The 12,385-nt window shown below is 40.7% G+C and overlaps 1 protein-coding gene across 2 annotated transcripts in view; it reads right to left on the reverse strand.

The window, feature by feature from the left end:
• The window catches only part of Stoml2 (stomatin like 2), a 119,104-nt gene extending 108,078 nt beyond the window's left edge, over nt 1-11,026 (reverse strand). For both annotated transcript variants that reach the window (XM_068225825.1, XM_067139234.2), the window contains exons 1-2: nt 10,899-11,026; nt 10,683-10,790 (exon numbers count right to left, since the gene is read on the reverse strand). In XM_068225825.1, coding sequence (XP_068081926.1) covers nt 10,683-10,790; nt 10,899-10,943 — 153 coding nt within the window. In that variant the 5' untranslated portion in view covers nt 10,944-11,026. The remainder of the gene's footprint in view (nt 1-10,682; nt 10,791-10,898) is intronic.
• Between the last annotated feature and the right edge of the window lie 1,359 nt (nt 11,027-12,385).

A 12,385-nucleotide genomic window follows, 5' to 3' on the forward strand; every position in this document is an offset into this window, starting at 1 on the left:
TAGGCCAATTTTCGTAAAATTCTGCAAACAGTACAGAAGCACCGTTATGAAATAATATGTATAGTTCAATTGAAATGAGGGTTGGAACATTTTAATTGCTTAAAACATTATTTTAAAATTGCATAAAAGAGTGAAATTTGGAGCCAGGCTGAGTGGCTGAGACGGTTGAGGCGCTGGCCTCCTAACCCCAGCTTGGCAGGTTCGATTCTGGCTCAGTCCGGTGGTATTTGAAGGTGCTCAAATACGTCAGCCTCGTGTCGGTAGATTTACTGGCACATAAAAGAACTCCTGTGGGGCAAAATTTCGACACCTCGGTGTCTCCGAAAACCATCGAAAGTAGTCAGTGACACGCAAAAATGTTACTTGAAATTTGGATTTTAAATGTTTTAAAATAAAAATAATCTGTTGAGAAGAAGTGAATACTTGAAAAGAGGAACTAGTATTAAAGAATAATTAGTTCTGACTTGGGTCTATAAGGTGTATAAAAATTAATACGTTTTTGAACGAGCTAATAAATATGTTTGTAACTTTTCTTCACATTATTTCTTACAGTACTCTCGCGGGCCGCAAAAAATGGAAACCTGTTCTATACATCATTATCTGTGTAGTATGCACTCTCAAAGTTTTGAGAGAAGATATATTTTTGTAAGGTAACTTTCTAGATGCCTGGTCAGGCACATATATAAGGGGACAATCTTGACGGTAAAAGTTAGTTATGATTTGGAAGTTATGGGTTGAAGAGTCATGGTGTAGCAAGGTTATACTTGTGACCGCGTGGCCGACATGCTTTTAAGCAGTCGAATGTTTTATTTGTGTTTCAATGTTGTCATCTCGATGTGCAGCGATTGTCAGTTGTCTTTAAATGGTGGTTTGTGATGTGAATGTTTTGGTTTTGACAACAGTGATTAAGGTTATGTGTGTTTTTTGTAAATACACATGAATAAAATAATTATACCAACTGACAGCATCTCGTGGGCGCCTTTGTGGATACGTTAACTGGCGACCGTGATGAGGACGTAAAAATTTACGAGTGATTATGACTGTAGCAGTTCAAAATGCAAGTCGTATTAGAAAATATGTCACTCAAACAGCTCAAAGACGAACTTACCAAGAGAATCTCCCGACGAACGGGAAGAAGAAATCGCTACAGGCGCGACTACGGGAAGATCTCATGGAGAAGGGAGAAGATCCAGGAAATTTTGCATCGAAGTTAATGAAGATGCTGACAAAACATCGGAAGATGAGGTAAATATAACCGAAATGTGCTCTAACTTAATGACCATGATGCAGGCACTAAATGACAAACTTTCAGACAAAATTTCAGAAGAAATTTTTCAAGCTGACTCAGTAATAACTGGACAAATATCACAAGTGTATATGCAGGTTTACAAAATTTTCAGGGCCTAGAATTGAAAATTTCAACCGTAAATGACAACATTTCACCCATAAATGACAATTTAATCGCAAATTAGCGACATCAACGATCGATTAACGCAGCAAATATCAGGTCAAAACTGGAACCGTTGACCAGATCGATACTAGAGTAAGCCAGCTGGAAGAGGATATCTTGGACCTCAAGGAGGGGGTGGAAATCCAGGATTTCTAACACGGAGGGAAACTTTGAAAGCCGTATATCTGCCATCGAGGGAAATCTTGGGAGCCGTATTTCTGCTGTTGAAGGAAGGATAGAAATCTGGATTTCGACTATCAAGGGAGATACCAATATAAATGGTCCGTTATTGGACATTATAATTGGTATTATAAATTTGCTCATTCAGGACAAATATTTCAGATTCCCTATGGGAATCAACATCTATATCATATCAAGGGAGATGCGCAGAATATAAGGGAAAGCACCCATCACGCAGTAGAAAATAGATTGACTCAAACAGGACATACCGCCACACCTCTAACCTCCTTAAACCTAACCGGTAGTACAGGACACCTAGACCCAAAGGTGATTATAGAGAGCCTTCCGGAATTCCACGGGCGACTGAATGAGAACGTGACTAGCTTCGTGGAGGGATCGGTCAATCTATTATGAAAGACTAATTTACCAGAAGACATCTTCGTGCAACTCATCACACCACACTTAAAGGGGCAAGCTGCTACTTGGTGGAACAACTTGAAGGGTTTAAATCTAAACTGGACGGACTTCGAGAGGGAATTCCTCGCTCGGTTTAATTCCAAAGGGGTGAAAAGCTCAGTGAAAAGGAAGCTACTGACTGAGGCACAACCCACTGTCACGAGAACTAGCGTCTTCGTCCTACAGAAGTACCAACTCTTCAAGCGTCTGCACCCAGAATGGAACGAAAACTAGATCTTGCCAGATATCACAGAGTTACTCCACGATAAAATTCGGCCCCTAGTGAAACGATCACAATCCAGATCCTTTGATGATCTACACAAAATCATTGACCAGCTGGAGGAGGAACATAAGAGCAAGGCTACAGAAGAGCCTGCAACTTTCTTTTTACAAATTAGGCCAACTATAAGCATCTGGTGAACTTCTTGTCAACGCAATCTTGCCGAATAAATCTAAAATAACCTACGAAATGTTGACCAATAAATATCACGGACAAACGCATGCCAACGTCAAGTAACTTTTGTCAAGCAATTGGAATGTTTTTCCTTCATATTTTTTATACTAAGCTGTATATTTTGACTTATATCTTTTTACCATATATTTAGCAGTTATTTGACCTACATTTCAAACCTTGACTACGGCTTTAAGCCATCAACTGTCTTTTATAGTCACATGACGCCTTCATTTTTAAATGTACCTCTTATGAATCTACCAGTTTTTATGTATCATTTGTTTGTATTATATATTCTCATTGAACTGATTTCATATGCCTTCCACTATGTATTAGACATCTATTAATGACTACGGCTTTAAGCCGTACAATCTTACGACGTCCTAATTAACAAAGAACTACATATGTGTTTATCATTTTATTAGATCTATAGTTATTTCATTGAACATTTTATATTTACTACCTTTGAATCCACTAGTTTCTAGTATCATTTGAATGTAATGTATATTCTCATAGAACTGATATTTTATGCCTTCCACTATGTATTAGACATCTATTAATGACTACGGCTTCAAGCCACCTTCTTTTACTATAGTACAATCAAACAAGTCCTATTCAACAAAGAACTACATATGTTTTTATCAATATATTAGATTTTTAGTTACTTCATGAACATGTTTATAACTAACGTAAATTTTACCTCTCTTATAATCATCAAACACATTTTTGAATATCTTTAACCCGATGCCTGATAAAATAATAAGGTTTTTGATAATGACTGAAGATGCCTCACAGTGAGAGGCGAAACATGTCTCATCTGAATAACGTTTTAAAGTAAATGCCAACTTCTTGTAATGTATTGAATAGGTGGAAATAAACAAAAGATATTATCCTATATACAGTTTATGAAACTTTCAATACGGACGAAAAATGATTTTCATCACTTGTAATAAGGAAGCCTTAGCCGAGGTGTGGGCCATGGGCAAATTCAGAGGCTACTTGGAGGGAAAGAAGTACCAGCTCTACACCGATAACGCTGCTCTTAAATGGTTGATCTCGGTCTCAAAATCTAAATTGATGCGATGGGCCCTGTTAATCGCAGAATATGATTTTGATGTGTGTCACTTCCCAGGACCGACTAACATAAGAGCAGACAGCTTATCTAGGCACCTGGCGATGGAACCTGAAGCTAGGAACACCACTGTCGAGAGGGAGTTCCCACAAAAATTCGAGAGTGAGCCTAAGGAACCTGTCCTTATGACCATCAAGAAGGAACTTGATCTGGGAGTGATCAAACAGCGGCAGGAACAAGACAAGCCCTGTAGGACCAAGGCACAGTGGATTAGGAGACCGAACACCGATAGTCGACTTGTCCTGAGGATGTTCTAGATGCGCTACAAGAACTTCCGGGTTGACGGAGGACTCTTGATGTACAGGTCGCACCTCTCCGACACGCCTGCAGTAGTGGTGATCCCTAGTGGTGAGATCCTGGAGAAGTTCCACAACAGCACTGAAGCCGAACATCCAGGAGGTGAAGAGACATATCAGTCCATCCGACGAAGATTCTTCTGGGTCAACATGCAGAAAGACATCCTGGACTACGTGAAGGGGTGTTAAATGTGTGCCTGCACCAACAGGAAGGCAAATTCGAGCCAATGAGGAAGACGGCCACAATGTCCATGGGAGGTCATAGCCCTGGACTTGATGGGTCCTTACCCTAGAACACCACGGGGTTGAACAGGACTCCTAGTAATCACTGACCTCTTAATAAGATGGCTTGAGGCCTTTCCGATACCTGAAGCCATGAAGGGACGCATCACCAGCCTGCTACAAGACGAGGTATTCAGCCACAATGGTTATCCTCGGTGCATTCTGTCAGACAACGGGAGTCAGTTCATGTCGAGGAAGTGGCAGCAAATGATGACGGAATGAGTGTGGAGCATTGGACCCCCCTATTCACAACCCAAGGGCAAATCCAACGGAACGATGGAACCAGGACCTAAAACGGATGCTACGAGTCTACTTGATAAACAAAGAACATCGACTGTGGGACCACCATATACCGCAGTCCCTCTTTGCCCTGCAACGACGCATCAACCGTATCACCGGCTATTCTCCAGCAGAGCTGTTTCTTGGTCGACAGCTGTACGGCACTGGGGATTGGAAGATTCATCCACAATCAACTTCGGGTCAAGATGATGCAGCTGTTTCTCTGGCAGAGTGGCAGCATCAGCATAACATCAAGGAGAAGCAAGCTTTGGCCAAGAAGAGATCCCCTACCCAGGCCAACGCTCAAGATGTCGAAGAGAAGCATATCTTCCTACCAGGCCAACAACTACTGCGACGTAACCACCCAGTCAGTAATGGTACATAGGTGGTTTGAAAAGTTCTCGGAATGTACTAGAATTAAGCATCTTACCTCGGTGGAACTGCTTTTATTTTTCAACATAGTGTCCCTCTAGACTAATGCATTTGGTCCAGCGATGATCCAATGCCTTGATTCCATCTCGAAAATGAGATTCCTCCAGGCCTGCAAAATACCTCTCCAATTTGGCTGCCAGTTCCTCCCTTGTAGAAAATCTCCGTTCACCGATGAAAAATTTCAGCTTGGGGAACAGATGAAAGTCTGATGGTGCCAAATCAGGTAAATAAGGTGGATGTGGCAACAATTCGTACCCCAGTTCATGGAGTTTTGCCATGGCAATAATACTTGTATGCGGCGGAGCGTTGTCCTGATGAAAGATGACCTTTTTCCTTGCCAAACCAGGCCTTGTCTCGCGTATCTTTTCTTGTAGTTGGTCTAGGAGGTTTGCATAGTATTGCCCCGTAATTGTTTGGCCAGTAGGAAGATAATCTATCAGAAGAATGCCTTTTGCATCCCAGAAAACTGAGGCCATGACCTTTCCGGCCGAACGCACTGCCTTTGCTTTCTTTGGTGGTGGTGAATCAGCATGTTTCCACTGCTTTGACTGCTCTTTTGTCTCTGGGGTATAGTAGTGGACCCAAGTGTCATCTGTAGTCACAAACCAGCACAAAAAATCTTGTTGGTTGCACTGAAAACGGGCCAGACCTTGTTCGGACATTTCCAATCTGGTGCGTTTATTGTCCAATGTCAAGAGCGGATAATTTTTTCATACCCAATTCTTTGGTTAAAATATAATATACCCGTTCAGAAGACATCCCTACAACTTCAGCAATCTTCCGCACTTTCAGTCGACGATCCTCCATGCACTTTTGCGATAAATTCTGGGGTCGTAACACTTTTTGGCCATCCACTACTCGGATCATCATCCAAGCTCTCCCGACCAAATTTAAACTCGCTGGTCCACTTGGCAACAGTTGAAATTGAAGGAGCATAGTCCCCCAGTGTGTTCTGAAAGTCGGCATGAATTTCCTTTGCTTTCATACCTTTCTTTACAAAGTATTTAATCACTGCTCGAATCTCAGTTTTTTTCCATTGTCACAAATCACTACGCGGGAACAACAAAGAGTCATCACTACCACACTCCTGCAGCTAGAGCACTGACGCGCCACGTGTTCACTCACAAAGGATGTGTGATTATTGCGCGGGAACCTCGTTGCTCTAGCACTGACATCTAGCGGTGATTCCAAGAACTTTCAAACCGTCCTCGTATTGGAGAGTTTCACACAGGTTTTGCACCTAAGTGGGTTGGTCCCATCGAGGTGGATAAACAGCTGGGCCATGGGGTCTACTTACTGAACACCAACCATCCTGTCAAAATCCACGCATCGGAGTTACGCCGGGTCACCCAACAGAGTAAGCCTGGAGGAGATGCTACTAATGACACAGCACAATCTGGTCATCGGGAAGAGAACACATCGAATATCATCGAGGAAGATGCTGGCAGGGAGGCAACCCCGACCCCCGACACGGCACATGCTGATCAAGAGGAGGAGGACAGCACATCCAGCGACATTGAGGAAGAAAGGAGATACAATCTACGCCCAAGGCAACGTCGACGAGTGTGACGTGTAGAAATTGTTTCAAGTTATAGGGGGGATAATGACAAGTGCGATAACAGGTATAACTTGAAAACAATATTCTCCCACCCATGGGTAACTAATGCAGATATCAAGCTGGAATAATTATTATTAATATTTTACGATTATTATTATTTTATGATTATTATTATTATTATTGTACATATAGCTGTGAAGTGTTGCATCCATTTGGTATTTGTATTATTATTACATCATGTGTACATGCAATGTGATCGTGTTGTTTTTGAGGTTATGTCATGAAACAGGAACTGTATATAAACATTTATATCAGTTCAGTTAATGTAAATACCTGTGAATTAATATTATAATTTATTCATACCGGTATATATAAATTGTAATCCATAATGATGAAACACGCTGTAACTTCCAGAATGGTATAGGCACGAGAACGATTGGAATATTCTATACATTATAATCTGTGTATTATGCACTCTCAAGTTTTCGAGAAGATATATTTCTGTAAGGTAACTTTTTATACACCCGGCCAGGTACATATATAAGGGGATGATCTTGACGGTAAACGTTAAGTTATGATTTGGAAGTTATGGGTTGAAGAGTCATGGTCTAGCAAGGTTATACTTGTGACCACGTGGACGACATGCTTTTAAGCAGTCAACTGGTTTATTAGTGTTTCAATGTTGTCATCTCGATGTGCAGCGATTGGCAGTTGTCTTTAAATGGTGGTTTGTGATGTGAATGTTTTGGTTTTGACAACAGTGATTAAGGTTATGTGTGTTTTTTGTAAATACATGTGAATAAAATAATTATACCAACTGACAGCATCTCGTGTGCGCCTTTGTGGATACGTTAACATCGAGGAGATTTTTAGTGGTTCACACGGTGCCTTTTGCACCTGTCACTGACGAAAACTTTATCCTGACGCAGGACAATTCTCGCCCACATGCTGCCGTTTGTGAACGTGAGTACCTAGATGAAGCTGGAATTGAGTGCATGGTGTGGCCTGCTTGTAGTCCCAACCTAAACCCAACAGAACACGTCCGGGATATGCTTGGGAGATAGGCGAAGAGTCATTCCCCTAACACACTGGCTCAATATGGGGCTGCGCTCCAGGTGGAATGGGAGCTTGTATCACAAGAGAACATTCCAGATTAACTTACATCCTGAGCATGGCTAATCAAATCAGAGCTGTAACTGCAGCAAGAGGTGGTAATGCTCATTACTGAGGAAATGTGTTGAAAACATGTGGACAAATGGACTGCATACGAAATGCTGCAGAACACCAGATTTTGAAATTTCCGAATTCATGTTGGTGGACAATTGTGATTGTCACGATAATAATCTTTATCAATTATTGTGCTGAAACTTCTCAAATGGGCTAACTTATGATACATTGCCACATTGGGAAGGGAGTTAGGGATTGGAATAACTTACCAAGGGAGATGTTCAATAAATTTCCAATTTCTTTGAAATCATTTCGGAAAAGGCTAGGAAAGCAACAGATAGGGAATCTGCCACCTGGGCGACTGCCCTAAATGCAGATCAGTATTGATTGATTGTATTGTTGATTTTTGATTCTCACCAGGTTGAAAATGGACAGGCATTAAATTTTGTCCAAAATACGTAATGTTTTGCTTTTTTTTGCCGGTGAGTGTATATGATTACATGTAACTAATCTCATGTTCAGACCCGTATTGAAATTTGCTATAATATGCTTACAATATTGTGTTTTTTATTCCACCTTTTCAATAAAATTGATTTTATGTTGTTAGAAAATCATAATGCTACAACACTATTTTATAGGGACATGTTCTGCTCGATTTCAAGCATCCTCAGCCTATGTAATCATCTCAAGGATAAGACCTGAGTGTATATGACGCAAACCTTTTCTTGATACCTGTGCTCCCTAGTGCTGAATCGGTAGACCTCGGGTTATCTTCGAGATTCCTACTGGCAAACTTTGAAACACAAACTATGAATCGCTCATGCATCGCCGTGAGACATCTGGCGTACACTTTACGTACTGGTACTGTTGCAGTTTACACAGCAAAGCCAAACTATAGAATTCATGGTAGGAACAAGATTAGCATCGCGAAATGTTATATGTGTGTGTAACACAGTTGTTGGCTTAAGATAATGAAAGTTTAAAAAATTCATATTGATCGATCATATTATCGATTCAGTTCAGATTTCATTTCCATTCAGTTGGCAGTATAACTGGAACCGGGAGAACTTCCTCCTTACTCCTCACCCCCGTAAAACCTGGTATCAAGAAAAGGTTTGCGTACTGTATGTACCACTGCAGTTCAAGTAAAGGCCATCTGAACATAGATCCTCATCTCCTATGACCCATTAGGATGTACAAATCGCACTCTCAGTTTCCCACATGCGCACTCCATAGTCTCATTAATAAACCCAATCACACTCTAAATAATTGTAAGTTGATCAAATCTTTTAACTTGTGTATACTATAGGCCTACACTGGCAAACTATAAGCAAATGAGGTGGGTAGCATAGGAAAAATGTGTGCAAGTCGTGGTGGCATTACCCTGCCCCATGAAGCTAATAATGAACTTTACACAACACACCATAAAAATGTATGAAAGTTAATGTTCTATTTTCTGCACACTGTCACTCAGAATGGTTTATGATCTTGGAAATGCCTTCCAGAGGTCTACAAGGTCCATCACAAGACAACCAGAAACAGCCCTATAGCTATTTATAGCTACGGTCCTCGAGCTGGCCCACTAGTCAGGTCTCCAGTGTTCCACAGCTGCATGCAGTTTTGCCCAGTCTCGCTGCTTGCTCTCAGTGGCTATATAAGAGTTGACAGCGCTGTCTCGAGTTAGGAAAATCCTCGCAATCCATGGACATGGAATGTAAACACAGCCGGCCATAAAGTCTTCAAAAGCGTACCGCTTGTCAAAAAGGAAATTGGAAGAACTTAACTACCTTGGAGTTTGAAGATGTTGCCAATCTAAACTAAAAATTTTCAATAGGATATTGGTGGGTTGTGCATAGAGTTTAATTAAGTTGCCGTCATCCTTCCTCTGATTCTAAAGTGGCCAGAATATATCCAAGAGGGTGTTTTAGCGAAACTATAGAAAGCGGTACTCACGGTTTAGTGACACGAGCCACCAGTAGGTGGCGCACGCCAGTTCACTGTCGCACTAGTAGCGCTGAGAGGAACGACAATGCTGCCAACTGTTGGTTTGATATAGCTATACATTTTTTCTTGCCTTGCGGACAGTATGCGCTGCGGCGATAGAGAAGAGCCTTTTGAAGGGTGTGTTCTCATGACAAAGATTGGCCTGGATGTGCAAAGATAGGTTACAACTACTAAACAAACCTTTTTCTTGCCGTGTGGACAGCATGCGCCGCGGCGATAGAAAAGAGCCTCTCGAAGGGAGTGTGGCAATGGTTGGTAACAAATTCTCGGCCTCATCCTAGGTGTCAGTGACGTTATCCTCTTTGTTACGTGAACCAATCACCGTTATAAGCAATGGAGTATGGCGTCTAAAACAGTATTTCTGGTTATAAAAGTAAATGTACTTCTAGGGGCGGGTGGGATGGCCCCTGGCAAGCGTATTGAACACATCTCTCTTCCACGATCATTATAAGGTAAACTTGGAAGCATTTCAAGTAACATTCTATGTAATAATCTTTAAGTACCGGTTTCTATATTTTTACCGAAGTTGGCATAATCACTTTTTCAATATGGAATGAAATAAGTCCGCAAGATATTGAAAAGAAAAGAAATTCTAGACCCCAATAAACAGTAGTTCGGTTCACGAACATGAATAAGAATAATGAAACTATACATGATGATCCAAAAGCAAGTTTTATTCTCACTTTTTCATTCTGGAATGAACTAAGTCCGAATGATATTGAAAAGAACAGAAATTCTAGACCACGATAAACAGTCGTTCGTTTCACGAAAATGAATAAAACTATACATGATGAAACAGGATACCAGGCCAAGAGAAAATGTTGATATCTGTCCTACCAGCCTTATTCTTTCCTAAAAGGAGGGAGATTTTACTTCGAGATAACAGAACTGACTCTTCTAATCGCGAGGTCATACCTCTACCTTCCACAGTGATAAGTCCCAATACGATAGATCACCAGCATTAAAGATAAAGAATAAAATTATAGGTAAATTACCTCTTGTTCGGGAACAAACATTATTACAGTATTCATTGGAACAGCTACTATTGTGCGAACGTGTACGCCTGAACAACGAGCGGCTGCATTCACAACATCATAACCTCCCTGCAAACAAATATACAATTAGTGAACACGCTATTTTATAAGAAATGTTTCATGTAAACCATAAAAAATATCACGCATATAACATTTTGATATACTTCTTATGAATACCTTGTACAAAAACTTCTGACACAGGATCTTACTACGCGAAAACATTGTACAACAATCCACCGCAACTTTTCACACGCTCGTATATGGTTGTTACACACTCCACAGCTAACATGGATATGACAGAGAAGTCGTAAACGTATGGCGGTTAGTCAATGTTACGAGCGCTAGGTAGCGCCAGAAACACTACAGTGACCAATTACACCACGTAAACTATCGCGAAACATTGATTGCAAGCGCACCTAGAGGGACAGTCTTGAAACTGAACGTAGTAGTAAACAGATTACCTTAATTAGTGTGAAATTTTGATATTGGATTTGCGTTAAGAAGTAGATTTTCGATCAAATTAAATTTATCAGGTGGCAAAACTTTTTAGAATTACAATCATACAAGCACTGAACCATTTTTGGTACGCTTTGTGCAGTTTTTGGTTTCAATAACTTTGAACTTGATCTCCTATGGAAATCCTTCCTACGCTTTCCTCCAGACAAAACATTGTAAGTAAATTCCAATATTGTAACATGTTAGTGTACAAATCACATTAGTTTTAACATTTAATTTTCAACAAGTATTCTTAGATTAATTTTATGAAGCAAAATAAAACAAAGTCTACAAAACAAAAATTCTTCTTATTGTACGCTTTTCCCAGATCTGTGGTATCACGGGTGCGAGCTGTGGACTTAGCCCCATTTTACGGCCAGATGCCCTTCCTCACGCCAACCCTATATGGATGGATGTAAAAACTAGACCTCGGAAATTAGGGAAAGGCCTATTTTGTTCTAGGTAGAAATTCAGTACCGGTATGTGCAACATAAGTCTCACGGCATCATAAGGGATTTGAAATGTTACAAATCTTATGTAGAATACCTTGTAGGGGAAAGATGTGTTCACTGCGACAGTCAGGGACACACCCGCCATCCCCAAGAAGTACATTTAAGTTTATAACATAATACAATTTATCGCACGCAATTATTCATTGCTCATGCGTGCTGTAGCATTTCCATTGGCTGAGATACAATCGGATATAACGTCATTCCCAGCAATGAATAATGTGTTGGAAGCTATGAATATGAAGATCTCTTTATTGCCCACCCTAGTACCCACCATCGGCTTACAGGCAATAAAGACAACAAAACACACAGAAACAAAACAAAACTTTAAGCAAACAATATCTAATCTATGTCTCTTACATTCCCAGCAATAAAGTGGAATGCTTTCCGTTACCAAACTGCGCGCAAATAAACAAAACGAAATGCAATCTGTAACAAAACAATGTAGTCAGACCAATAGCTTTGTCACTAGCAGGCATGATAAATTACTTCAGCTATTTGAATGCGCTGTTCTCACTGTACGGGTTGATAAAGCTCTAACACAGCTTCGCGGCCCTAATCTGGGGCACTTTGCGTGATCCCAGGCCAATAGTTTTATCAATAAACTAACCTGATTAATGGTTTTGTCACCAGCCGGACCTAACCAATCCACAACAATGG

The sequence above is a fragment of the Anabrus simplex genome, chromosome 2 (assembly GCF_040414725.1).
Source record: "Anabrus simplex isolate iqAnaSimp1 chromosome 2, ASM4041472v1, whole genome shotgun sequence".
Lineage (NCBI taxonomy): Eukaryota > Metazoa > Arthropoda > Insecta > Orthoptera > Tettigoniidae > Anabrus > Anabrus simplex.